The sequence below is a fragment of the Daucus carota genome, chromosome 4, assembly GCF_001625215.2.
Source record: "Daucus carota subsp. sativus chromosome 4, DH1 v3.0, whole genome shotgun sequence".
Lineage (NCBI taxonomy): Eukaryota > Viridiplantae > Streptophyta > Magnoliopsida > Apiales > Apiaceae > Daucus > Daucus carota.
In genome coordinates, this window is record NC_030384.2 from 31724359 (window position 1) to 31750008 (window position 25650).

The 25650-nt window shown below is 34.0% G+C and overlaps 3 protein-coding genes across 8 annotated transcripts; all 3 read right to left on the reverse strand.

Annotated features, from left to right (window-relative positions):
• Positions 1 to 16: 16 nt before the first annotated feature.
• On the reverse strand, positions 17 to 3427 carry LOC108215801 (universal stress protein A-like protein). The gene is made up of 4 exons (XM_017388376.2): positions 3058 to 3427; positions 1043 to 1164; positions 568 to 686; positions 17 to 321 (listed from the first exon to the last, which is right to left on the reverse strand). Exons 1-4 carry the CDS (start codon positions 3281 to 3283, stop codon positions 213 to 215), a joined length of 576 nt encoding a protein of 191 aa, XP_017243865.1. The 5' UTR covers positions 3284 to 3427; the 3' UTR covers positions 17 to 212.
• A 2627-nt stretch (positions 3428 to 6054) lies between these two features.
• Positions 6055 to 6862, reverse strand: LOC108217792 (uncharacterized). Its single transcript, XM_017390683.2, has one exon. The coding sequence runs from the start codon at positions 6503 to 6505 to the stop codon at positions 6086 to 6088; it is 420 nt and encodes a 139-aa protein (XP_017246172.1). The 5' UTR covers positions 6506 to 6862; the 3' UTR covers positions 6055 to 6085.
• An 8487-nt stretch (positions 6863 to 15349) lies between these two features.
• LOC108216044 (uncharacterized) lies at positions 15350 to 25443 on the reverse strand. 6 transcript variants are annotated; one of them, XM_017388703.2, is made up of 14 exons: positions 25089 to 25443; positions 23685 to 24853; positions 22396 to 22461; positions 22025 to 22153; positions 21863 to 21913; positions 20912 to 21052; positions 19640 to 20789; positions 18985 to 19206; positions 18138 to 18392; positions 16303 to 17283; positions 16084 to 16204; positions 15902 to 16013; positions 15654 to 15835; positions 15350 to 15577 (listed from the first exon to the last, which is right to left on the reverse strand). In XM_017388703.2, exons 1-7 carry the CDS (start codon positions 25207 to 25209, stop codon positions 19698 to 19700), a joined length of 2769 nt encoding a protein of 922 aa, XP_017244192.1. In that variant the 5' UTR covers positions 25210 to 25443; the 3' UTR covers positions 15350 to 15577; positions 15654 to 15835; positions 15902 to 16013; positions 16084 to 16204; positions 16303 to 17283; positions 18138 to 18392; positions 18985 to 19206; positions 19640 to 19697. The 6 variants fall into 6 exon arrangements, with proteins under 6 accessions (XP_017244192.1, XP_063948652.1, XP_063948655.1 ...); XM_064092582.1 differs by adding an exon at positions 17363 to 17479 and having other exon boundaries at positions 15411 to 15577; positions 18985 to 20789; XM_064092585.1 differs by having other exon boundaries at positions 15411 to 15577; positions 18985 to 20789; positions 22025 to 22150.
• Between the last annotated feature and the right edge of the window lie 207 nt (positions 25444 to 25650).

Below are 25650 nucleotides of genomic sequence, written 5' to 3' on the forward strand. Positions count from 1 at the left end.
AGTTGACGATTGGATGTAATCTGAAATCCAATAGTGCTTTAATGCAAATTGTAATGCCGGTCTTTAGTACAGATATCTCTCATGTGCAGAGGGCAGATGAGAGAAGAAATTGAAAGTTAACGAGTTTATCTACACAGCAAATTCTCAGAATCACAAATTCACAATCAGCGTATATTAACATAGGACGACAGAAGCTGCAATTTTAACAAGAATCAGTCATCAACCGGATCCTGAGGAGTTTCTTCAGCACTGCGTTTGATAGTTACAACTGGACACTCAGCATGCTTTGCACAAAATTCACTCACAGTTCCCACAAAAACCCTATTAACAAGGTTAAAAATTGGTCAATTTTCTCAAAAGTATATTAAAAGGGATACTGTATACGCAGACATGTCGGCCTGACTGTACATGTAAACATGCATTACATATACTGAGAGAGGTGATATTAAGCTAAGCCGAATTGAAAATTAAAAAGCAGAAACATTGAAGAGGGTAGTTTTTTTTTTGTTTTTTTTAGGACAGAAGATTGAAGAGGATAGTTTAAAAATAATAATATAAAAAATAAACCTCTGGAAGGGACCCAGTCCCCGACTCCCTACAACCAGGAGATCTGGCTGCACTCGTGTCACCTCATGGCAGATCACCTCTTTGGGGTCACCTCTTTTGATCCATGCTTCACAAGCAACCTACAACCGTTGTGTAAAACTTTAGTGCGGGCTTTAAAGCATATGACTGCACTTAGTGTCGACTGTAGAGTGGTCAGTTTAAAGCTCTCGCATATCCGAGGCGGCTCGCTGATGGTGCTTGGCATATACATTAAAGATATATTTTTTACATGTCAGTGTGTGTGAGTGTGAGTGTGTGTGTGTGTGTGTGTGTGTGAGAGAGAGAGAGAGAGAGAGAGACTGGTGGGGCTTGGCATATACAAAAATGGCATATGTGCTTGGAATGGCAAATTTTTACGTGTGTGTGTGTGTGTGTGAGAGAGAGAAAGAGAGAGAGAGAGAGAGAGAGAGGTGGAGTGAGTGAGGGAGGGACTCACCCCAATCTCGTGACATCTTTTAACAAAGTACTCCAACAGATCATGGCCTCTTATTCTATCCCTGCGCTTCAATCTCCTAAAGTCCTCAGGTGATGCATAGATGCTATCCACCTCATCAAATCCTACAGACATTTATTATGAAGCATCAAGACATTTTCAGAGAAAGCAGTGGCTAAAGAGAAAATACAGTGTCTCCTGACACAAAGAAAGTAATGTATAAACAAGCAGGCGACGCTGGCTAACTCTAATGAGCTTAAAATTTATCCACGCCTGTATATGTAGTCATAATTTGTTCTCAAAGTAAACAATGTGTGCTGTATCAAGTAAAAAAGATCTACACTTATGTATCAAGTAAAGAAAAAGCAAACAACGGCAACTGTAGTGATTGATAAAAGCTTACTTTCAGCACAGGGCATCTAGATAACCTTTAAGAGCACCAACTTTGTTGAGACAAAAAAACAAGTGCCTTATATATGCAAAAACAGATACTCACAGTTTCAAGACCTATATAAAATGAAATAGGTAGCAAACTCCATTTTCAACCAATAGCAAACAAAACTAATGACTAACATAGAGATTGCAACATTTTTAGTAACCAGCACATACAAATCTTTTCAGCTTGATAGGTATATACAATTCTAGTAGTGACATTGACCAACTATAGAATATATAAACAAACCTTCAGACCGTAATCCATAATTAACATGCATTCTCAGACATGATATAAAAATACTTGATGACAGCATATAATGACAGAAATACATTGGACCTTGACTGCCATCCTATTCTAGCACAATATGAAGGTCCACAATGGCATTTTGATTTTTGACAATGATGGAATTTTAGAACCTGCACAACACACTTTTGACATGTGTGGCAAGTGTGCGGAATCCTCGAAACAACTCTTCAATTCCTTCAAGTAGAAGCTATGATAGAAATGTTATTTTCGAGTAAAGCATATGAGAAATGATTTGCACTTCTAACACATTTACAGAATGCTGTTCACCAAAATTGTCGGTATGTGCGCCAATTTTGGTCCTTACCCCATGTTTATATGCTGTTCTGCGCCCCCCCCCCCCCCCCCCCCCCCAAAAAAAAAAAAAAAAAAAAGAAGAAGAAAAAGAAAACGAAGAAATATGTGTGTAGTGACATCTTTTTATGAATATAAGAAAATGTTAGCAAGCAAGTCATATGCTTGTTATTAGATTTTTCATGTTTCACTTTCATAGTTCCATATCTAGTCTGGTGCATACGTGCTACCAATTCATCTGAGAAACGATTCATCCATTTACAAGCATCTGAACACAATTTAATACTGAACTTGGCGCTTATAAAGTATAATCGCTTAACTAAACAGATGTACTCTGTTTACTTAGTCCAACTCTATAAACTGATTGACAAAATAGCATACCAACACATAACCTCACAAATATATCAGAGAACTCACGGTACTCGTGATGTTGGGGATGATGATTAATTAACAAAGTTTCAATGAATAAGAAATTGATATGTATATCAACTCGTAGCATTTAGTCTAATGTCATAAAGATGATTTATCTGTTTATCCTTATGTAGGTAAATTAGGGCAAAGACACACAGACACCACACGCTGCTATCTTTACAAACACAAATGCCTATATAGCAAGTCTAACACAAGACAACAAACAGAATGCAAACACATAAGTATATAGATACCACGACACAATATAAGATTGCCTAATTAGTTCAGAAAGATGATACTAATTATCGTCTAATTAATTCACAACGAGGATATTAGATCGGCTAATTAATTCACAACGATGATACTAATAAATCACCCAACTAATTCACGAGTATAGCTCACCGCACTTATTGAGTAGTCGTATAAACTAATCGAGTTGATTTGGGAACGAAATGCATCACAACATCAAGCACAAAGCCTAACAGATCATATAAGTTGGAGAGAGAGCGAGAGAGAGAGGGAGGGAGAGAGAGGCGAGGAAGGAAGGGAGGGAGAGAGAGAGAGAGAGAGAGACCGTCTTCATCAGGAACTTGAACATGAAGAAAAAGGAGCTTAAAGCCAGAGAAATTATTGCGAATGATCTTGTTAAGAGTCCATTCAAAAGCTCCTTTGCTACTGATTGAAGCGTGAGGATAACCTCTGATAGTAGACTCGTTAACTCCCATCATAACTCTAGTCGGAGGCTCAGAAGATGCCGAAGCCGAAGCCGCTTTGATCTCCGATTCGCGTGTTCCCGCCATTGTTATTGCTTTCCGGAAGCGTCAAGATGAAGAAATGATATTGATTGGATTCGCCTCTTGACCCGAACCTGCTGTTGTCTGTTTATACGAGTGATGCTTGCCTGGGCTACGCTTTGGTCCCCTTGCCCCAAACTATTTACACGAGTACTAGAAATAAATTGAAACTAAAGCGACCGAAAATGGAACCAATAGGTCCTGCCACTGTTTAGCCATTAATCAGATAGTAATTAGTAATTAATAATTAATAATTAATTAATGAACTAATCTGATGTATTAAAATAATATAATAATATTAAAGTTATTAAATATGATAAATTAATTTTATAAAAATATTTCAATATTCTGAATTACATGACAAATATTAAATGATCTCATATTCGACTTAAACTCAAAATTGTATCAGTAAACTTCAAATCTCAATTTTAATTTAAACATTTATACTCCGTCGCGAGATGTATATGTTCGCTATTTACACGTATTTTGAGATTTTTGTAAAGTATAGATTCATAATGCTTTTCTAGATTTTTCTTTTTCTAATAAAAATTTAAATATCAAATTTTTATGTAGAAAAAAATAATATTGATGGAGTATTTCTACGATAAAAATAAAATATGTATACGTGTAGTTTCAAGTTTATGCAAGCTGTGTGTATCTAGAGTTTCATGATAGCAAGATGTGTACGTGAAACTTTAATAAACATATGTATGGTGTGTTTTCATTAGTTTGTGGTTAACTCTATTTTTTAAAGTTTTTTTTAGCTTGTTTTAGAAAAAATAGAAATTTTATTAAAATCTTGAAACTCAGGTGAGATAAATCTTATACTCTGATTCTAAAACAAAAAATGAGCTAAATAAATAATTATTGTATTTTTAGATCATTTAACACATAAAATATCTAAATTTTAAATCTAAAAATATAACGGCCATATGTCTGAGTAATCCAACCAACATCAGTCGTGAACATAATAGTATCGTAATTGACCTTCAAATAACCATTATCTATGGCCCAATATTCGTAACCATCACTGACATAAATTGATATTGGAGCAACAACTGCTTCAAAATATGTATAATTTTTTTGTCTTAAAATGTGAGCTTTTATGGTATCATCATTGTGTCATATTTGCTGTCAGTCTTGCGGATCACGCAAAACACAATATAATTCTTTATTCAAAATATTATTGAATTTCATAATAAAGCACATAAAAACATCAAAATACAAAATATCAACTTCCTAAAAAATTGAGTGTGACTAAAAACTTTGATAACATGTACTCAATAAGAATTCATCAAAAAATTTATATCTTGAATTTATTAAAAAAATTTACTAAACAGGAGAGTAGATGAAAGAGCGAAATGAATTGATTAATTATAGAAATGAAGATTGAAAGACGAAAAAGTGACAGGCAGCCTAATATTGAAAATTGACTCTAAGCACTGAAACCCTTACACAGAGAGCCTACTTGTCTAATTTCTAAATACGACTCTATTACAAGATTAAAAGTTAATACAACAATGTTGTCAGTTTAGTTGCATTGTTTGAAATCGGAACGAATATGCAATAAAACTTAGAGTATATTGCAGTTTGTAATTCCAGATTTTGACTCATTAGCAAATCAGACTTCACATTTTGAAACGTGATAGTTTGTAACTCTAAGTTTCATTTGACTTTCGGTTTGTAACTTTGGCCCACACATCCGTTAAAAACCGTCGTTAACTTTAACTGTTTGAAGTGTAACAGTGTGTATATTAGTTTCTAACAGCTATTTTACCACATGTGACTCCTCAAAATTTATGTATTATATTTTAAATTATTTCTGAACACACACAACGATGTAAAACAATTTAAAATAATTTTTAATATATGTATTCAGATTTGAAATCTGAAAATTTATTTATTTTTACATAAACGATGTAACTTATTTTAAAATTTTAAAATAAATACATATTTTAAAAATTATTTTAATTTCTTTTTACATCGTTTTGTGTGTTCAGAAATAATTTTAATATATAATACATAAATTTTGAGGGGTCCCAGGGGGTAAAGTAGCTGTTAGAAACTAATATACACACTGTTACCTCTCAAACAATTAAAGTTAACGGTTGTTTTTAACGGATGTGTGGGTCAAGGTTACAAACCGAAAGCTAAATGAAATTTAGGATTACAAACTACCATGTTTCAAAGGATTTGCTAATGAGCTAAAGTTCGGGGTTACAAAATGCAATATACTCTAAAACTTATATCATTTATATTGTAAGAGTTGTTTAATAGTACATAATTTTAAAAAAATAAAATAGAATAATTTAGTTAATTTAAATACATTGAAATTGAAATGCATGTAAGAAGTTGAAAATACTACTTCTATTTCAAATAATATATATTTTGTAGACATTTGTTGATCAAATTAATAAAATTTAATTTATATAACAATTTTTCTATGACATGTCCTAAGCAATAAATTAATTTTATTAATTTTTATTTTAATTATCTCCTATTTTTTAGTACATATATAAAATTTAGTTTTAACATTTGTAAACAGAGAAGTCATTTTTATAATATCGAGCCGAAGGAAATCAATGACAACAAAATTTTAAAATAATTTCTTAATTTTTTTTAAGAGAAAATAATTTCTTAATTAAAAATTTGAAACAACCTAAGCTCCTAATCGACAAAAAATACACAATATCATATAAATTCAAAAAGTTGTTAAAATAGCACCATAAATTTATAGTGTAATTCTTAACAAGAAGAGAGGTTACACAAATGGCGTGTACAAATATATAATGATGTATCTATATAATTCTATTTCTCTTTGCCTAAAGATTGAAGCTCCGAACAAGAAAGCCTCCCAAACCCCAAATGCCCAATTTGATACAACTCTAACCATATCTTCTCTTCTTCAAATCTTCCACTCCAATTATTCATACAACTTTCCACCCATTCCCCTTCCTCACTCCTTTGACTCTCCACCACCTCGTTGACTTTCTTCTTTTTCCTCTTTCTTTTCCTCAAACACTTTTTCCCAATCATGTACGGCACTTTGACAAACGCCAGTGTGAAAAGATTGAGCAGCGCGCAGGGGCAGCAACATAAGGCCACACAGTCTGCTATTACACCCGCCGTGCATGACTTGCCGGAGCACTTGGGTTGGCCGTCGCCGGTGTAGTCTTCTCCGTCGTGTGGGGCCCGCTGGGAGGGGTTTTTACTAGGGTCTTCCTCCATTGATTGTGAAAGATTGAAATGGGGGGTGGGATGAAAACTGGAGATGCAAATGATCGATTATTCTACTATATTTATGCGGCAAACCATGTGAATACAAATATACAAACACCTGACATTTATTTCGTAACATAGAGGAGGACAGGAGCTGATTTGGATTGTGCAGACAGATAATAATTAAATATTTTACTTTACTTCTTGGCGGCAGTTGGCGCATATTAATTTTTCTTACCTTATATCTAAAATATTACACAAATTTATATTTATTTGACTAATAAAATTGTACTCTCTGTATGTATAATTGGAGGACGAGATTTGACACATATTTTAACGTTTCATGAAATATAATTTTATAAATTGTTTTTGATTTTTTTGAACAAAAATTCAATGTTTAAACTTTAAAATAAAAAACTAATCAGTAGATTTTATATTCATCTTACAATGCGTAATTATTAATTAAAAAAATTGTATATAATTGAACGGCAAAGTGGGAGTATAACTAAAATTTTAGTTATTAATTGTAAATTTATTTTTTATTATAAATTGAAATAAAATACTTAAATTGATATCACCAAATCTTGAATTGACTTTAATTTATTAGTCATTATTTTATTTAATGATTTTAATCTTTTAAACATATTTTTGTGTGATTTAATTGTATATTTAAAATTTGTATAAATAAAAATATTATTGTAGTTAAAAGGAATACCAACTATTTTCATGTTCTATTATTAAATATGTGAAAAATTAAAGTATGAGATAGAAAAAAAGAGCATTACTACTATCAAAGCAATGTGATAAAGAAAAGGATCTCCAATAAAGTAAATCATGTAAATAAAAATTTACTCTCTCCGACCCATTTCAGTTTTCACATTTTAGATCAAATTGACTAAATTTTGATCAAAAATTATAAATCATTCACTCATTATTTTTAAAAGTTGAAAATTATATCTTAAAATAGATTAAAAATTATTTCTGATGACATATTTTGTTTATTTTGTTAAATTCCAGCCAAACTTTAGTTAATTCGACGACACAAACGAAATGAGGAGTAGGACATGAGATTTACTTCCATTCTTATATATTCTAGAATAATTTAATTTAAATTATACTATCCAAATTATAATTCTTTATCACTCTCATTCTTTCTATTTTCCAAGGTTCTCGGCCCTGATACTAGTTCCTCCAATACTAAAAAATTATGAACAGCATCTTAAGCATTGGGGTACATAGTAAAGATTACGCAAGTCCCAACGCATACGTGCGTGGAGATTCCGAAACGTAGAGATAATTTAATCCATACTTTTGATTCGATGCTCTCAAATAGTCAAATTCACGAGGGTTAATCAGATGATGTCGTCTCCTCCTCGTGGGATACTTAAGTTTGTAGTGTCTCGAGTAAATAACTACTCATTTAAGTTGTACAAATATGTCTAAATATCAATATTCAATTCGCTGAGTATCGCTAAAGACGGTATGTCTGCCCAAAAATTTGGGAATAGAACACTTAAATAATGGTTAAAGAGTTTGTCTGCTATGTTCATACACAAGTACACGTTAAACACAGAGATTTTGATTGGTGTGGTTGTTCTATATGCAAGGGTCCATCATTATTAGAATATATGAACTAATCAAAATTTTCTAAATTTATAAAATTTCGTGTTTAGCATGTGTATATGAGCGCACACATTAGAAAAATCGATGTTTAAAAGATTCTCTGGAAAAAACAAGTAGGAAGTCATATATAAAAGATCTTGTAGCTAGGGCCCCGCCCCGCTCGATCCCGATCCGATCCTTGTCCCGTTCGGGTCGGGGATTTGGGGAATTTTTCGGGGGCGGAGCGGGGATCGGGGAAAATTTTAGAAAAAAATCGGGGATCGGGGCGGGGGCGGGATTGATCTCTCCCGCCCCGATCTCCGACCCCGATTGTGTATATATATAAATAATAATATATTTATATATATTATACTAAATATATTATTAAAAATAGATAACTTTTATAATATAATAAAAATTAGAAAATGATCTTTATTTTTATTGATTGATTATAAATATATTGTAATATAATATATTTTAAATTATCGTTTATTTATATTATAAATCAATTTTAATATGATTTGATATTGAAAATATAAAATAATAATATTTTATTAGTATAGTAGGAGTTAGTAGTTTGTTTGTTTATTAAAAAATATATTATATATTATAAAGTTATAATTTTTTTATTAAAAACTAAAATTCCCCGAATTCCCGCGGAGATCCCCGTTCCCCGTTCGGGGCGGGGATCGGGGAGGAAAATAATCCCCGTTCGGGTTTCGGGGCGGGGTCGGGGATTGGTATTCAATTCGGGGATCGGGGATCGGGGTCGGGGAGTGCTCGATCGTGGTCGGGGATAGCACTTCCCGCCCCGAAGTGCCCCCTTGCCCATCCCTACTTGTAGGCTGTAGCTGACGGATTCGATCTATTTTCGGATTCAATCCATTTTTAAGAGTAAATTTGAACTGGATAAATTTTAGGATAATTTATACAACTCATAAATAACAATAAAGAATACAAAATTCGCGTGATATATATAGTACCTATTCTCGTGAACTTAACCCAGCCGAATTCGAAGTACAGAATATGAAATTTGTTTGATAAAGAATTTGACCAAAATGAGTACCTGAATGCTTAGCTTCTACACATTCAAACAATAAAAAGAAATAAAAAATTTCGAACATTTATGAATTTCATCAAATTATTTCAACTACAATACTATATCATACTGTACGAATTTTCAAATTAATCAAGACTTTCTGATTTGTGCCAATTCTCCACCTGAACAAGCTGGCCCCTTCGGTCTTAACGTACAGTGACCAAGTCCCGAGCAAAATATTTTTGTGTGACATATATAAGTATATATATAATACACATGTTAATACCAATCCTAACTATAATTTTCAAGTTATGCAAACCTTTGTAATATATTTATAAAATGGTCGAAGATTAAGTTGACTACTTAAATACAAGGTTGCATTCGTTCTTTTGTCAAAAACAGAGGTTGCTGTCGTTCACAAAAGTTAATTACAAATTACTACTACACACAGTGACGGAACTAGAGCAAATATCGAAGGGGGTCCTTCCCGCGCGAAGCGCGGAAAATTTTTTTCACTAAATCATGCAAAGAAGCAATCCATAACAATATTACTAAAGTAAAGTTTGTATTTCTGAAAAAAGAAATAATTTTCTTTCAGGATTTTCATCAAACACAAAGCATACATAACAATATTACTAAAATAAAGCTTGAAATGCATTACTAACTACTTGTAAAGATGATCGAACCTGGAGATGAAGAGCTCTTGGATCACTGATACAAAGATTATGTAAAGATAAGACAGTATTCACTATGACAGAATAAGCGCACGGTATGTGGTATGTACTGGCCAGGAGCTCTGTTTTCTTTAACCTACTAATACTCTGCCCTTTACCCCCAGTATATACTTAATATCTAAAAAAAAAAAATTATTATTTTTTTTTTACAAAATTCTGGTGGGGGCCCAGGACCCCGCAGGACCCCGCCTGCCTCCGTCCCTGACTACACAAATACTTAGACTTTAACCACACATTTGCTAAAATGCATGTCTATACCTTAAGTATTTATAAATTGAAAAATGTTGAGATTTCCGACAAAACACAAACAACGCATCTTATGATTAACGCTAGGAGTGAAGGGTGATTGAGAATGATGTACATTGGTTTACTAACCTCTAACTGAAGAAGATCACTCAAACAATCAGAAAGAAGCTCCAGTGCATCATAAAAATCTTGTCTTGCAATATATATATGCTGCTTCCGCTCCGGGCAGTGGAATTCAAGAGAGCTAGAGAATGGAGATCGGACGAGAGAAAAATATTTATGGATCTGATCTAAGGCAATGCTACTATATAATTATACTCCAGGACACTCATAGTTTAATGCATAGATAACTTATATAATATACATGCAGAGGCACCACAAGGGACTACTGGTCTACAGACTCTACACTTGAGCGCCGACTACTTTTGTAGTATCGATTTTTTTAAATTAATTATTTTTAGGCCCGTCCAATCTTAAATTATCGGTAAAATGTTTATTATGATATTTTTTAGTACCAACACTGAGTGTTGTTAATTTGAGTCCAGAGTTCTGTGAAAGAGAAAGAGGTTGATAAAGAGAGATTAATACATATATTGTTAGAGATTCGAGTTCTGAATTTAAAAAGGAGAGAACTATAAATAATACATGAATATTAGCATCTCTGCAGCTTCGGCATGTGATCATCAAACGAGTGCTATATATTTACATGTAGAGAGAGCATGTGTGTGATGAAGCATCAACTTTGACCGGAAATAAATTAGCGATAGCATGGCTTATCAATTGGTCGTCTGCGTGGCCACTTTAATACGAGTACGTAATAGTTGATCGAAATGCTTTTCTCCATCCGGAGTACATGCAAGATTTTTTTTTTTTTCCTCATAAAATCAGTTGTATTAAACCAAGATCGAAAGTTACAAATCCGGATGGACAAAATTTCTTTCATTTAAAAATGTATATCATCTCACTGAAAGTATGTAAATACTCCGGATGTTTATATAACATAGCCTTTCAAGTCACAAGAGATAGTTAAAACCCCTCAAGAGTAAAATCCTGTGGGAAAAAAACTAAGTGGGAAAAAGAGTGCCCTACAAAAATTACATCGATTATAAAACAGACTAAAAATAGATGTCTTCTTTAATCCTTTCTATCTATGTTTGTAGCTCAACTGTCTTGTACACCAAGGTTCGCGTCTTCTCGGAAGCAGCCTTAATAAATAATTCTTAAAATCTTTTTCAAATATCCTGAAAATAAGACAAAACCGAATGAAACGAATATGAGCGAATTTGAAAAAATTAAAATAAAGACATAAACGAGCCAACATTATGGCACTTAAATGCCTCTATGGGCCAATAATGCATCAATCACGGTCGCCATAAATGGTACTAAAAACCTTAATTAAGAATAATTAATATTCTTAATTAAGATATTATTATCGCCAAATTTGCACCCTTCTTCTCCACCCCTTCTAGATCTTTCCATAACCACCATGGTCCATGGATGTGACCTTGTTAGGCAAGAAGCTCCTACATCCATAACAAATAGCAATACCAGAACAAAACAAATATATATAAATATGGATGAATATCAATAACTAATACTAATATTGATTAAAAAATTCATGACAAAAACTACCGGGAGACATTTCTAATAAAACAGTGCAAGAGAATCAATAAGACAGTTCATCCAACATTAATAACCAACATCTCTTCACACTTGCATAAAGAATTAATCACACAAGTAACTCGTATTCAACAAATTTGAGTTCAATACTAGATTCAATCGAATTAATAATGTAACAAACCACTTAGGGTTTTTGGAACCCCTCACCTGAGCCATGGTCGGGTCTCACATGGACTTACCTGTATCATCCCTTCAAAGGGATGATAATCCAGCTATAGAACCAAATTAAGCCTGGAACGAGTTGTTGGCATCGAGTTACGAGTTCACCCAATGAGTTGAGCATCAACAAAATCAACAAGTGCAGGACTTCAAGTTAAGAGATCCAATTTCTTTAGATCTGGAGTACATGCAAGATTTTTAAGAAGATTAAAATCAGTTATATATATATATATATATATATATATATATATATATATATATATATATATATATATGGTCCTATTCCTGTACAAACTTCTTATGGTACAAACATACAAACCAGTGATTATGACAATAATATTTAGTGATTAGCAGTTTTTAATCTCTAACAACTCCATCTCCACTTCCATCTTCACCAACCCCACCTCCACTTCCTTCAGCTCCGAATTCACAGTCACCTCCGTCATCACCACATCCACCTCCATGCCGCCCGCCCCCTCCATAACCACCACCTCCATGTCCACTTTCATTATTTTTATCACCACCAAATCCACCCCCACCTAGCTCCACCTTTGTCTCCACCTTCACCATCATCACCTCCAGCCTCACCTCCGTCGCCTGAAATCACAGCCCCATCATGTTGTAACTGTCACCCGGTTTTGTTCTGTACTCGATGTTTCACAAATTTCTAAAGTGATAATCACTAATTTATACGGCACAAATCACTAATTTGCAAAGCGAAAATCACTAAGGTATATAGCAGAAAATCCCGAATTCTACAGCAACTTTGTTCGTCGACGGGACTGAATGGAATAGCACAGCTTTTGCCTCTGCCATTATCATGGCACCACCACCGTTGACACCTCATCACCAACATCACCACTACCAAAACATAGCATCATCAAACATCAAAAGTACCGTAGCTTCATCACTAAATTATATCAATATGTGTGTATCTATCTCGATGGGAACAAAATCCAATTGTAGCAAATTATATTAGTTTATAACGTGGCAAGTTGAGAGAAAAACAGAGGTGAGAGAGACGAGAAGAGAGAGAAAGCGGACCTGAGTAAAGAAGAATGAATAAACTACTGTGTATTAGAGTTATGTTATTTTTATATATGGTTTGTAGTTTGTACTTTAAAATTAGTTTGTATTTGAGCACTTCCCTATATATATATATATATATATATATATATATATATATATTATACTATAATAAGCCAACATGGGTATAATTTGTAATCCAAGATTTTTATTATATTTTTTGGTTTGGTACTCTCCCTTTGGTACTACAAGTCTACAAATGTGGAGTCTATTAGTATTATAAACAGTTTCAAATACTAAAAACACTCATAACAATACATTATCATATAATATTTCATTAAAAAAATTATAATGATGTTATAAATAAAATTATAAATATACAATTTTGAATATCTTTTTTAACAAGAACCTTCATATAACTCTTTTTAACTTTAACGTGTTTCATTTTAATATAACGTGTGCTGACAATTTGTTTAGATATATCAGGATTCGGGTTTGGGATTTCAGAAAGAAAAGTGAATTATAGAAATTTGTTAATTGTTAATTATGCATTAATAATGCTTTTTGTACGGTGAACATGATTAATGCATATTTTTGACTTTGGACAGGTTTCAATTTGGTTAACTCGTTTATATTATTGTTTTTATATTTTAATAACCTTATACCCGTGCTTTGCACGGGCAACTATATAATTTTAAATTTTTTATATCTATTTATACTATATTATACTATAATATAATAAGGTAACATGGGTATAATTTGTAGTCCAAAGTTTTAGTTAAAATTTTAGGTTTGGTACTCTCTTTTTGGTACTACAAGCCTACAAATGTGGAGTCTATTAGTATTATATTGTTAAACAGTTTCAAATACTAAAAACACTCATAACAATACATTATCATATAATATTTCATTAAAAAATTTATAATGATGTTATAAATAAAATTATAAATATACAATTTTGAATATCTTGTTTTAACAAGAACTTTCATATAACTTTTTTCAACTTTAACGTGTTCTATTTCATATAAACACGAACCATTACATAACTCTTTCTAACTCTAATCTTAAAAGTTATTGTTGTCAAAAAAACCAAGACTGCAAAATTACGTTTGAAATTCGATTGATTAGATTACTGAATCTTTCAAAGGTATTACACGATCGGCTATGTTTGAAAAAGATTTGAATTTTATGATTTTTTTTATTTTAAAATCTACGTGTACTAAATTCTGATTTAATGTACTAATATGTATATATAGGCACTTGCTCAAATGAGAACTTTCTTAAAATGAGAACCGTAAGAACTTGTTTAATTTATCAATATCTCATTCATTTGAAGGGCCCCGCCAGGGGCACCTTCACAAAAAATATATATAATTACGGTCTCCACCTAGCTAGTCGAAAAAAAAAATTAAAAAAATAAAAAATAAAATCACTGATGACGTGGCAGTGGACTTTTTTTTTTTTGAAATTTTTTTTTTTTGACTAGCTAGGAAGAGACTAGTTTTATATACATTTATATATTGGGTACCCACTAGTTTGATGTTTAGATTAGCCAAAATATGATAAATTAAGGAAGTTCTCACGGTTCTTATTTTAAGAAGTTCTCACTGGAGTAACCCTCTGTGTGTGTGTGTGTGTGTGTGTGTGTGTGTGTGTATATATAGTCAGTTGAATAATATAATTTAATTAAAATTCAATCCATTAATACTAAAATACTAATAAAATGATGTTAAAATTTAAATTATAAATAATAAATTACAAACTGTACGGGCTAAAGGCTAGTATATATAATAGAGTATGATGTTTTCGCAGAGGCGATTTTTCAATCGGATACATAAGTAAAATATATTTATAGTGCAAGTTTGATTCATTAATGATCATTTTGGTCCGGGAGAGGGTATGAGTTGGAATTAGAAATTGGGCTAAGATGGTATAAGGTTGAATTATCATTTTTAATATCATGTGTTTGATTGAGTGGTGAATGATCATGTCTAATTTTAAAAAAAAAATTAAATGATTAATTATAACTAATTCAAAAATACTCTTGAAATAAAATTTTATATATTTTTGAGTCATCTAACTTGACTGCACCACTAGTATCAACTAATATATGGCTAGCATCTTAATATTGTAACTAGTATTTAAGCCCGTCCACTGATATCAACTAATATATTGCTAGCATCTCAATATTGTAACTAGTATTTAAATATATTGCTAGCATCTCAATATTGTAACTAGTATTTAAACCCGCCCCGGTCTTTGCATGTCCGAATTTATGTTTGCTCGCAGACATTTTTGGGAGTTCAAAGCACATCATAGTTGTTGCCTTGTGAACTTAAAATACAACGATGTTCCTTAGCTGGTACATAGTTAATAAAGGGGCCTTACAGAATTGAGTCGTTAATACATGTTTCTTACAGTTTTGATCTGATGCAAGGACATAACACAAACTGATAGACAAAGCAAAAGTACAGAATCTGATCACAGTAGTCTTAGAAAATGCAAAACACAGTAATGCTATACTGCTTGGGTTTTTCAATTAAAGGTTAAGTCGATATCAGAGATTCCTTGAGCGCTGTAGGTTGATATGGTTGCCTGTCAGATAGAAAATAAGGTTTGACATTAGTAAAGCAAGACAATCAAAAACTGTTTTTGTGTTATAGAGTACTACTTGTGATGTTTGTGCTTCTTAGTTGGGAACAGCCGCGCTTGTATCTTGGAATGCCAACAAAACCTTTGCAGATGTTAGTGAAATTGTTGACAATGCTAATTTCCCTCCATTTGGATTACCAGGCTGTATTCTTTGTTCAAAATACTCAGCAAAGCCTCCGGCATGGAACTATCAGCTTTCATCTGTTTCATATAAACTGTTAGGTTTGAAAAGAACCCAGAAAATACAATCGAACAAACTGTGAATACCTCCTTAGCTAAGTCCAAAGCTCTTCTTCCAATAAGTGTGCGTACTTACCTATCTCCTAAGACTACTTGCATTTGTTCAGTACTATCCTCAGCAGCCAAATGAATTTTAAACCTAAATAGTAGAAATTAATCAATCTATTGTCATTATAGGTGTGTGTTTAGTGTTGAGAAACTAAACTTACTACTTGTCTGGGTAAGCAACATCGGTTGCAGCTCTCACAAATTGGACATGGATTTCCATTTTAGTCTCCTTCTCAAAGCTAGTGCAAGCATTGTAAAATCACCCCATACTTTCATCAATGCCTTTTATTTTCACATGTAACATAAAAAAGGACTGCACACATGATAAAAGTGGTATTTATCTTACACAACCTAGGTAGTCAGTGATAAATTATGTTTACCTCAACATCGTTCTTCCTAAGAGTCTTCAAGTCTGTAACAGTAACATTATGCAATTTTTTCTCTTTGTTATTTGATAACGCTCTTCTTGCAAATTCCTCATTCATCAACCTATTCAAAGTTGTTTGATATTAAACTTGACAGAAAAAATGCATAAAACAAGAATGAATTCATTAAATAAAGCTATCTCACTAACAAGTTCTTTAGGTGTAACACACTATGCTGCTTGTAGTTGAGGTAAACTTTTGTTGCAGCGTTGTTTGATATATCAACTTCACCAGTTAGATCTTGTGAGGTGTAACATAACAATCAATAGGTTTAGAGATAGTATTTTACCATTCCATTTCCCAACTTTGCATTATGATATAATAATAATCACAGGTTTCTATAAAGCACTTGTCATCAAATTGTCAAATGAAACACCAAATTTATCCCAGAAGGTTACGTTAACAGCGGAACTACAGTTAAGCAATTGCAAGAAATTATGTTTGTTCGGCACATGGGCAGGTTATACACATAGGTTTTAGTTACCTTCCATCAGTGATAACGACTTTTGCTTGCTTCTGATCTTTACCATGTTTGTTCGTAAGATCTCTTATTTTGTCATAATTTTTAATTATTCCTACAACCTCTGCAGAAGAAGTTTATGTCTGCAAAATGATATATTTTTTTATGACCACTATATGACAATAAATTTGAACTTGCCTGCCAGGTATGTGGTCTGTTTGGAAAGCTCCTCCAGCTGGTTGTGATCGTAGAAATCAAAGGCGTCCTGGGGTATACTAACACCATAATCTGCTAACTCTTGGATTTTGATGTCTTTGTTGAAGATTATCTGTCTGTCGTGTCTGAGGAACCTGAACTTGTCACGGGCTGTACAGCTGCACTGCAAAGTGCTTAATGCTGAAGACCCTTCCAAAAGTTATCTGGTTATGAATTTCCTCAGCACATTTAGTCGGAACAAATGCATGAATCCTTTGACCCTGCATAAAAAAAACAATTGCAATGTAACATTCTCTTTTGTTGTTTACTCGAAAAAAAATGAAACTATGATTTACAGACCTTGTGGTCCAGTAGAATTAAGTTAAATTTTTTTAACTCCTCCCATGTCTTGGTTGATCCTCTCCATAAACGGATAACTCTCACCTTGATCTTGTAGTCCTCAACACCTACTTTAAGCTTTTCAAAAGTATGATAATGTCAATTTCATACTCAAGTGACAGGAACCAACGCTAAAGTGCCAGGAAAGGGCATCAATGTCAATTTTAGACACATCACATTAATCTTGAATTCTAAAGGTTTACTAACGTGATAAAGTGAGGAGCAGCTCACGAACATATATAGGAGATGACCCCTTCAAGATTATTGATATTTTAGAGAGGAAATAATGTGGTGGCTTAGCCACGCTTGCTGGTCTGTTGTATCATGGCACCGGTGATGCCAGTGGAGAGCATATAAGGGGGAGGGGTCAGGAGATAAAAGACTTGAGAGGACATGACAAGCAACTAAGGCTGCAAATGGAACATCTTCACTTTTAAGAACAGAGGTAGCTGGGTAAGACTCGAAAGTATAATTTTCATTAGTCACCAAAAATAAAGGGGAAAAAAGGTTTAAGACATCTCATCTTGCCTAGAATATATTTTCTCTCAGGAGTGCAGTGGGTAGTGGTTTGTCGAATAACTTCTTAGAAGGACCGATCATGTGATGATATTATCATAAATTCAATAAGCATATTGCATACTTAAATATGAAGTTTTAGGATGTTTATATGAACCTATATCCAGTGAGAAAAATAATGTAATTTACTCCTGCATACAACTAAGAGTGGTGAAGTTACCTTCACATCCCTATGGATGTGGCCATGGGCATGAAAATAGACAAGGGCTTTAAGGACCTCCCGCAATAATGTGGCAATGACAGGTTCTTCCAGACCTTCTGGAAAAGCAGACTTCATAATATGAAGGCATGATCCCCTGACCATGTATGTCATCACAACCCAAAGGTTATGGCCTGATGTGAATGAACAATGTGCCCATATCAAATTAGGGTGATTAATCGAGGTCATTGTCTGCACCTCTCTATGAATACCATCCTGTAAAATATTACAAAGAGAACAGTTATTACATAGCATGAACTTATGAAGCAATGTCTGCAAAGACATTACAACCAGAGGCTTAATATCTAGCGGATGGAGTGATGAACCTCTTACGTTTCTAGGAACATTGTTTGAATGAAAAAAATAATCAAGAGAGCAATGATGGTATGACACTATTGACATTGTAAAAGATCATGAATAAGTTTTTCCATTTATTTGGTTGGCAATACCATTCTCGACTAATTTGGTACGGTGTTTTGATTCCGGACAACAATAGTCAGATAAATTATAAATGAATATTTGTATCCTACAACACAAAGCTTTAGGCTTCAACCAATCTCGAACTGAAAAAACCGGTAATGATATAATAACTCAGGTTTTGAATAGCCTTAAAAATTGAGACAACACCCCTAACTGAATAGATTACAGAACACTTGGAGGTAAATTGTTTAGAAAGCATCATGTACATATGACATAAGCATGTTAAGTGATAACACATGACATGGATTGATGTAATACCATCGAAGTTACCTACAATACAAACATAAGATCAAAGAACAGGGATATGAGAAGAGATAGGCCTACATACCAGGTCATTGTTCCACTTCTCCAGATCAAGAACCTTAATTGCCACTATCTCATCAAACAGAACACATAAAGCTCTGAAGACAGTGGCGCTAACACCTTCACCAACTTCCTCGTAGAGTACGTAGTCTTGTGCATTAAGAGGAAACCTTTTTTCAGGCTCTGCCATAATGTCTCTTCTGTTTCAACTTAAACAACCTCCGTGCTCTTAGATGTGACAAACAAGCTGAAGTATATGCACAAAAAGAGGTAGGATTCATATAACTGAGACTTTTACAGTATATTAAATTGGTAACTCGTACTGCTATCTAATTTGAAGTTAGTGTGTGATTACAGAGGTCAAGAAATCTTTAATTTCTAGCAAGTGACAATATTGATGAGCACAAAGTAATTATAGCATCACACAAAATTGAGTTCTAAAATTCATATTAAAGTATTGTATATCTCTCACTTTCATATCTTTACAGTTTTTTTTTTTTTTTTGCTTTACTTGATAAACATTTAAAAAAAATCAAAAAGAAAAAAAACTTAAAATAATTTGTGATACGTGCCCCAGATAAACAAACTAGGTACTAGGGGAATAGAGAGAGTATGCACTAAGACTTCCGAAAACTGAACTAGCATCTGACAAGCCAAACTTGGTATCAAAGCATTATCACCTGGTAAAATATGACAACAATGTATTTCCAATGGCTCAGAAAGTTTTTTCATTTGAATTCACTGCTCACTTTTGCCTTTATAACTATATAAAAAATCCAAAATTGTTGAAGGCTTCATGGAATTGTTGTGTGAATTGCTGCTGCCTTCCTTGCTTAAGTCGGTACTAACAGCATTCTTAGCTTTAGACTCAAATTTAGCAGCCAATGCTAATGTTGATTGGAATGCCCTTTGTAATGACTTTGGAGTGTTTGAAAATAGTGATCCCTGAAGAGAGCTTGACGACCCTTTGCTCTGAACATCTGTTAACTTGCTTAAAGAATGATTACTAGGAAGCGGAGAAGACAACACCGGAGGCAATAGTAGGTCAAAGGTCCGATGTTTATCACTCACACTTTCATTGTTTCTAACAGTTGGATGCATGGCATTATTCTCATTCGAGTTGGAGCCAGCTTGTTTCTTGTTAAAAAAACGGTCTAAGAGATTGCCAGCTGAGAGCAAGCCCAGACCCTGAGGTGTCGTTGCAGGTGTTCTGTTTGCTGTCTCATTCGTGTTCTGAACAGTGCTGGATGCACCTTGGCCAGTCTGAAAGTCAACTGTGACACCAACATCTGTCTTTGATGATGAATCAGCTTGTTCACTTTTGTCGGGATCACTTAGTGGTGATTTCCCAGTTTCCACATTGCTAACTAAAGAAAAGCTTGATTTCTTAGTACAGCTTTCAGAAGGATCTTTACCGAATGACAGAAAGTTTACTCCCCGTGGCACAACAGGCTTTCTTTGTGTGCTCTTATGCAAGCTTTCAACCCCATTTGATGCATTAGCGAGTGTCTGTTGGTCAACTTTGGCACCATTAGGCAAGGGACCTTGTCCATTCTTACTAATATTACCTAGGGGAACTTTTCCATGCAGAAGAAAGCTTATTCCCTTGGGTGCCTGTCCAGCAGGTTTTAATGCAAGACCCTCTCCGTTCTTTTTGTAATTCTTGCAGTAAGAGACCCCACTGGAAGATAAATTGGTACTGGAATTTTGACTACCAGTGAAATTAGGATTCATTTGCTTTTTCGGAACAGAAATTTCTGTCACAGATACGGACTTTAAATCAGGATTGCAAATATCTGAAGCACCAGAAGAACCTTCCTTCATCAGTACCTGGGGATGGTTTTACATACATAAGTTACATATATAAAGCATAGACATGTATCATGTTTACAGAATCAGAACTCATAATATACAAGCTAAATTAATAATCAAAGTTGGGATGAAAAAACTACCTTGTGTGAGAACATACGGTTGAATCCCCTGATGCAGGAACCTTGACTCAAGAAACTGTTACACGGATACTTGGAGAGCTGATGGTCAAATGGGCAGTAATCTCCTTTCATGCATGACTGATGTGCAAAATGACAGCATGGCTGAAAATCATAGGGCATTAGATATATTCGTGTTGTCGTATAGCAGAAATACCCAGCAAAATAAGCCACACTAATTCATGCTTATCAATTAACTCATAAAAATGTAAGAATAAAAATAGTTGTACGTCACAAGTCATGAGCAATGTATGTTATTTACAAAGCCATATATATTGTAACAAGTCCTGAAATCCCAGTAACTCCACATTCCGATGTGAATAAATCCTTACTCCCTCTGTCCCTCTTATTTCTTAACACTTTTTTTTCAACTGCTTGACACGCATTTTAAGGTGCATATAAGGTATAGGTTACAACAAATTTTAAAATTTTCCGTGTTCTGTATAAAAATTTAAACATTAAACTTTTATTCAGAAGGAAAAAAAATTAAAAATAATTTATCAAACTATATTTTATGAGAGCCTTAAAATGCGTGCCGAGCCCCCGTCCCCCAATGTTAAGAATTGAGGGGGACGGACCGAGTATTTCACTTTGCAAAGTCACACACGGTAATAACATATTCTGGGCATCAGTGTATAATAAGCTACAATAATCTCAAAAAACAGAACCGCTAAAATAAGGTTTAATTATTAAAGCCCACAAGATCCTGGGAAGCCGAGAGTCAAACCAATCAAGTGTCTGATAAGTGTGGTTGTCTTATAGAAACATTAATGAAACTTAAATATGTAAGCAAGCAAGAATTCAACATTGGATGGTATTAAAAAATGACTTTATAAACGAATAAAACTGAGCAACATTATGCAGATAATGTTCTGAAAGAATATTGCCATTTAGTTAAACATAACAAAGATTTACCTTAGACTTTGTCAATTGTACTGTATCATGGGAAAATTTGCACTTGTCTCCCTGTGGAAACAGAAGGAAATAATCAAGGAATAAATAAATAAATATATATATGTGTGTGTGTGTGTTCCTAATTTTATCATTATAAAATTATAATTATTGTAGATAAAGAACCTCATGGCATCTTCCTTTGAGAAAGTGATGACAGTATGATACTGTTTTTGGTTTTGACACTGGTAGCAGCTTCAACTTTTTAACACCCAGTTCTCTGAGTTGCTCTGCTCTCTTCATTCTTTCTTTCTTCTGCAAGAATGATAATAGGAATAAATAATAAATACATTTATAAGAGCCTCAACAAGTGAAAGAGTACTATATGTGAACATTTTGGTTACCTATAACATGCACTTAAATAAGGTCATATAAAATAATGAACGAGCCAGGTGAAGTAAAGCTCTGTCCATATTAAGACTAATGTGAATATAAATATAACATAATATTTAGAAAAACAAAATTTAGCTAGTAGATATCACTGAGAAAAGACATACCTTTCTATTTGCTTTTCGATCCTCACTGCAACCCCCCTTTCTTTTCTTATTGTTTTGATTGGCAACCTAAAAAAAAGTCAAAATAAGGCCAGACCGGATATAGTAAAACTTAAACAAAGCAAACCAACACATTATCATCCAGTAAAGCTTAATGCAACTTTAGACTTATTTGTATGTCTTTGCTGCTTAAAGTTGCGTAAATCAAGTATCTCTATATGCCCTGACAATAAATATGTATCTCTATATGCAAATTAGTCAAATACTCATATTTCACGAAAGTTCTTCCAAAACCACCAAAATTTTAATAACTAAGAAAGGATGGTTGAGGTAGAGGTGTGTACCAGATATACTTACAGATTAGTATTTCCTTTTCGGTTCACTCACGAACTCCAGTTATTTTGTTCAAAGGTTTGACGGGAGCTGACGATGTAGTTGGTGAATGTGGCCCCTTTATAAGAGTTCACAGAGGCATCATTTTATATATTATCTTTGTGACTTTCTGATGTTTCTATTGGTTGAGGTGCAGGTAGGGATGGGAGAGGACGAACAACATACAATGGAAGCAAAACTTGAAGTAGAATATATAAGCTCTCAGAATCGTTCCACTGGCTTTTAATTGGTTTGCGTTGCATATTGTATGCTTCTACACATTCTCTGATATTGTGCCCAGTGGCCACGTAGGCAAGATGGTCGACAACAGCCAATATATGATGAAAGTAACTCGGAGTACAGCGTATAAGCTCGCGAAATTGTTCACTCGCTTCTAATTAATTTTTAAGTTTTATGATTCTACATGTTCTATGATACTGTAGCCAGTGGTCACACTGACTAACAAACACTACTTATGGACATTCTGATTTGCAAACAGATTTAAGTTAGAAGCAGGATCCTATTCTAGAACTTGATATTCAGGTACAGAGCAATAATCTAAGAAACATACACAAGCATAAGCATGAATGCCATTTTAACTCCAGGGGTAAAGAAGTAGACTAGGGAGAATTCTGGACTTTACAACATTACAATCTATATGCAATATGCTTAATACTCAACAAATAAATAGGTCATGTGTTCGTTTATTGTGAGAAGGAGATTAAGATGAGCTATGAAATCATATACTAAAGCAGTCTTCCCATAATGAGATTTAATACGTGGTCACTTGTCACACATAACAATTTGCAATAACAACTAGATTAAGATAAAGTTATGTAATTATTGTATTCAATATAATCTAGCACGAGCATTTATGTGCAAGGAGGGGGTCTTTATCTTTATATAAATAAAAATCAAACCTTTTCAGTCGATGCACTGCATTGGTTCTCAATTGTATTTTCCCCTGTCAATCCACCCCTTAGTGATATATTTTTGGGACAAGAAGCTTGACTGTTGGCTGCTTTGGGCGCAGACCTTCGTCTGTTTCTTCCAGATTCAAGCCTACTATCCTCCCATTCTTCCTCGTTATCTTCTACAGTATCTCCATAATAAACCTGAGTTCTATTGTTCACCAAGTTTCGGTTATCATTCCCCCTTTCAACATTCATGGCAGTGCTCGTTATTTGAACTCCAGTTCTAGCTTGGCTAAAGGACTGATTATCTTTCTTAAGTCCTCTTTGAAGTGTATTCGGATTGAATCCCTCTTTGTGAATAGTATCTCCTAAAAGGTCGCCCTTGTCTACACTGTTCTCCAAGGGCAACACATCTTCATGTAATAAATCACTTGATTTCTCTAGAAATCCAGAAACTTTCAAAACTTCCCCATCTTCAATGCCCTCAACAGTTTTCTGAAGAGGGGAAGAAACCATGACAGAGGCAGATCCTGGTGAGTCTGATTCCTTCAGACCCACTTGAGTTTCTATCTCATTTCTCTTCGCATGTAAACTGTTAGCATCATTATTTACAAGGGGTATTGAAGCTTTCACAGTTGCATCTGTTTCTAGTAACGAGTCTATAAGTTCAGAGACATCAGCACATGGTGCGTTATCACCCAATTGTTCTCCCAAGTCAGATTCCTCCATGTCAAAATCAGGGAGACTAAACTGATCATCATTATCAATTAACGAAGCAAAAGCTGCAAAATCATTATTACAATTCTGATTGCCTTCTATCACCTGCTCTATCCCGTTAACATTATCAACAGGCACCTGGTCACCATTACTCTTTACATTATCCACGATCTCCAACCCATCTACATCCATACGGTCACCACTACAAGCTGGTTCCTGAGAACTCACAACTTCTCTATTCTCATCAACCAAAGAATTTTGAAGTGCCAACCCATCCTCAGCTCTCGAATCATTGTTTTCTACCAACAAATCACCTTCTCTATCCCCATTAACCAATAAATTTTCACGTGCCAACCCATCATCAGTCCCCAATTTATCATTTTCTAACAAAGAATCGCCTCGAATTGCCAAATAATTATTCTCTACCATCTGATCACCTTGAATCATTGCAACTTGCTCTACCAAAAATAGAAAAATAACACAAAAAACAAGAATATCAGTAAAAGCACACAAATAACATCTTAATTGCAAGCAATCGAGGGTTCAAGTTTCAGTGGAGACACGCGTCATGTATGGTAAAAACAAATATCGATACACCATAAACATACACTGAACAAACAATTCACACACATATACAAATTATAACCAATACATCAATTAAAACACACACCACAATCTAAGCAAATGGGCTACCTTGATTCTGAAAATGCGAGTGACATTCGGAGACGATTCGAAGAAAAGTGTCGAAAGCTTTGCTTTTTAACGGCCTTCTTCTCAGGTGAGGCGGGAATTCAGAAGAGGCTTTTCTGGACATGATCAGTGCGGACCCAGGACTAATATTTAGGGCTCAAATATTTAAATAAAAACGGTTGTCATGGGCACATCTAAGCGCAGAAAATTTTGTGCTTCAATCATTTTGATCAGCTCCTATCTCATGATAATGGTGGATCCTGCAAATAAATCAACCACACCAATCAAAATCTCCCGAATACAAAAAATTCCGCGCTTAGCATGTACCCATGGACACACACTAGCCAAACCCAAATAAAAATTATCCACGTATCTTTATTTTTTGGACAAACAGACAAAATACTCATACATCTCAATAGTCAGTCCTAATCAGGAATTTATCCATGTATCCCTAACAAACAGACAAGAAATACATATAATATAATAATTATATAAGGCCCTTATACTTAAGGGGCCGTTTGGTTAGGCGTAACTGACAAAGGGAAAGGGAAACAGCCCATTTCAT

What these genes read in the sequence shown, in the direction of transcription:
- LOC108215801 (XM_017388376.2), bottom strand. Translation starts at nt 3,283, where the DNA reads ATGGCGGGAACACGCGAATCGGAGATCAAAGCGGCTTCGGCTTCGGCA. An exon ending in TCAAGTTCCTGATGAAGACG is followed by an intron (nt 1,165 to 3,057) that starts GTCTCTCTCTCT and finishes AAATGTCTGTAG; the next exon opens with GATTTGATGAGGTGGATAGC. An exon ending in GGACTGGGTCCCTTCCAGAG is followed by an intron (nt 322 to 567) that starts GTTTATTTTTTA and finishes CCTTGTTAATAG; the next exon opens with GGTTTTTGTGGGAACTGTGA.
- LOC108217792 (XM_017390683.2), bottom strand. Translation starts at nt 6,505, where the DNA reads ATGGAGGAAGACCCTAGTAAAAACCCCTCCCAGCGGGCCCCACACGAC.
- LOC108216044 (XM_017388703.2), bottom strand. Translation starts at nt 25,209, where the DNA reads ATGTCCAGAAAAGCCTCTTCTGAATTCCCGCCTCACCTGAGAAGAAGG. An exon ending in TCAAAGGAAGATGCCATGAG is followed by an intron (nt 21,914 to 22,024) that starts GTTCTTTATCTA and finishes CTGTTTCCACAG; the next exon opens with GGAGACAAGTGCAAATTTTC. An exon ending in TACAATTGACAAAGTCTAAG is followed by an intron (nt 21,053 to 21,862) that starts GTAAATCTTTGT and finishes TATGATTTTCAG; the next exon opens with CCATGCTGTCATTTTGCACA.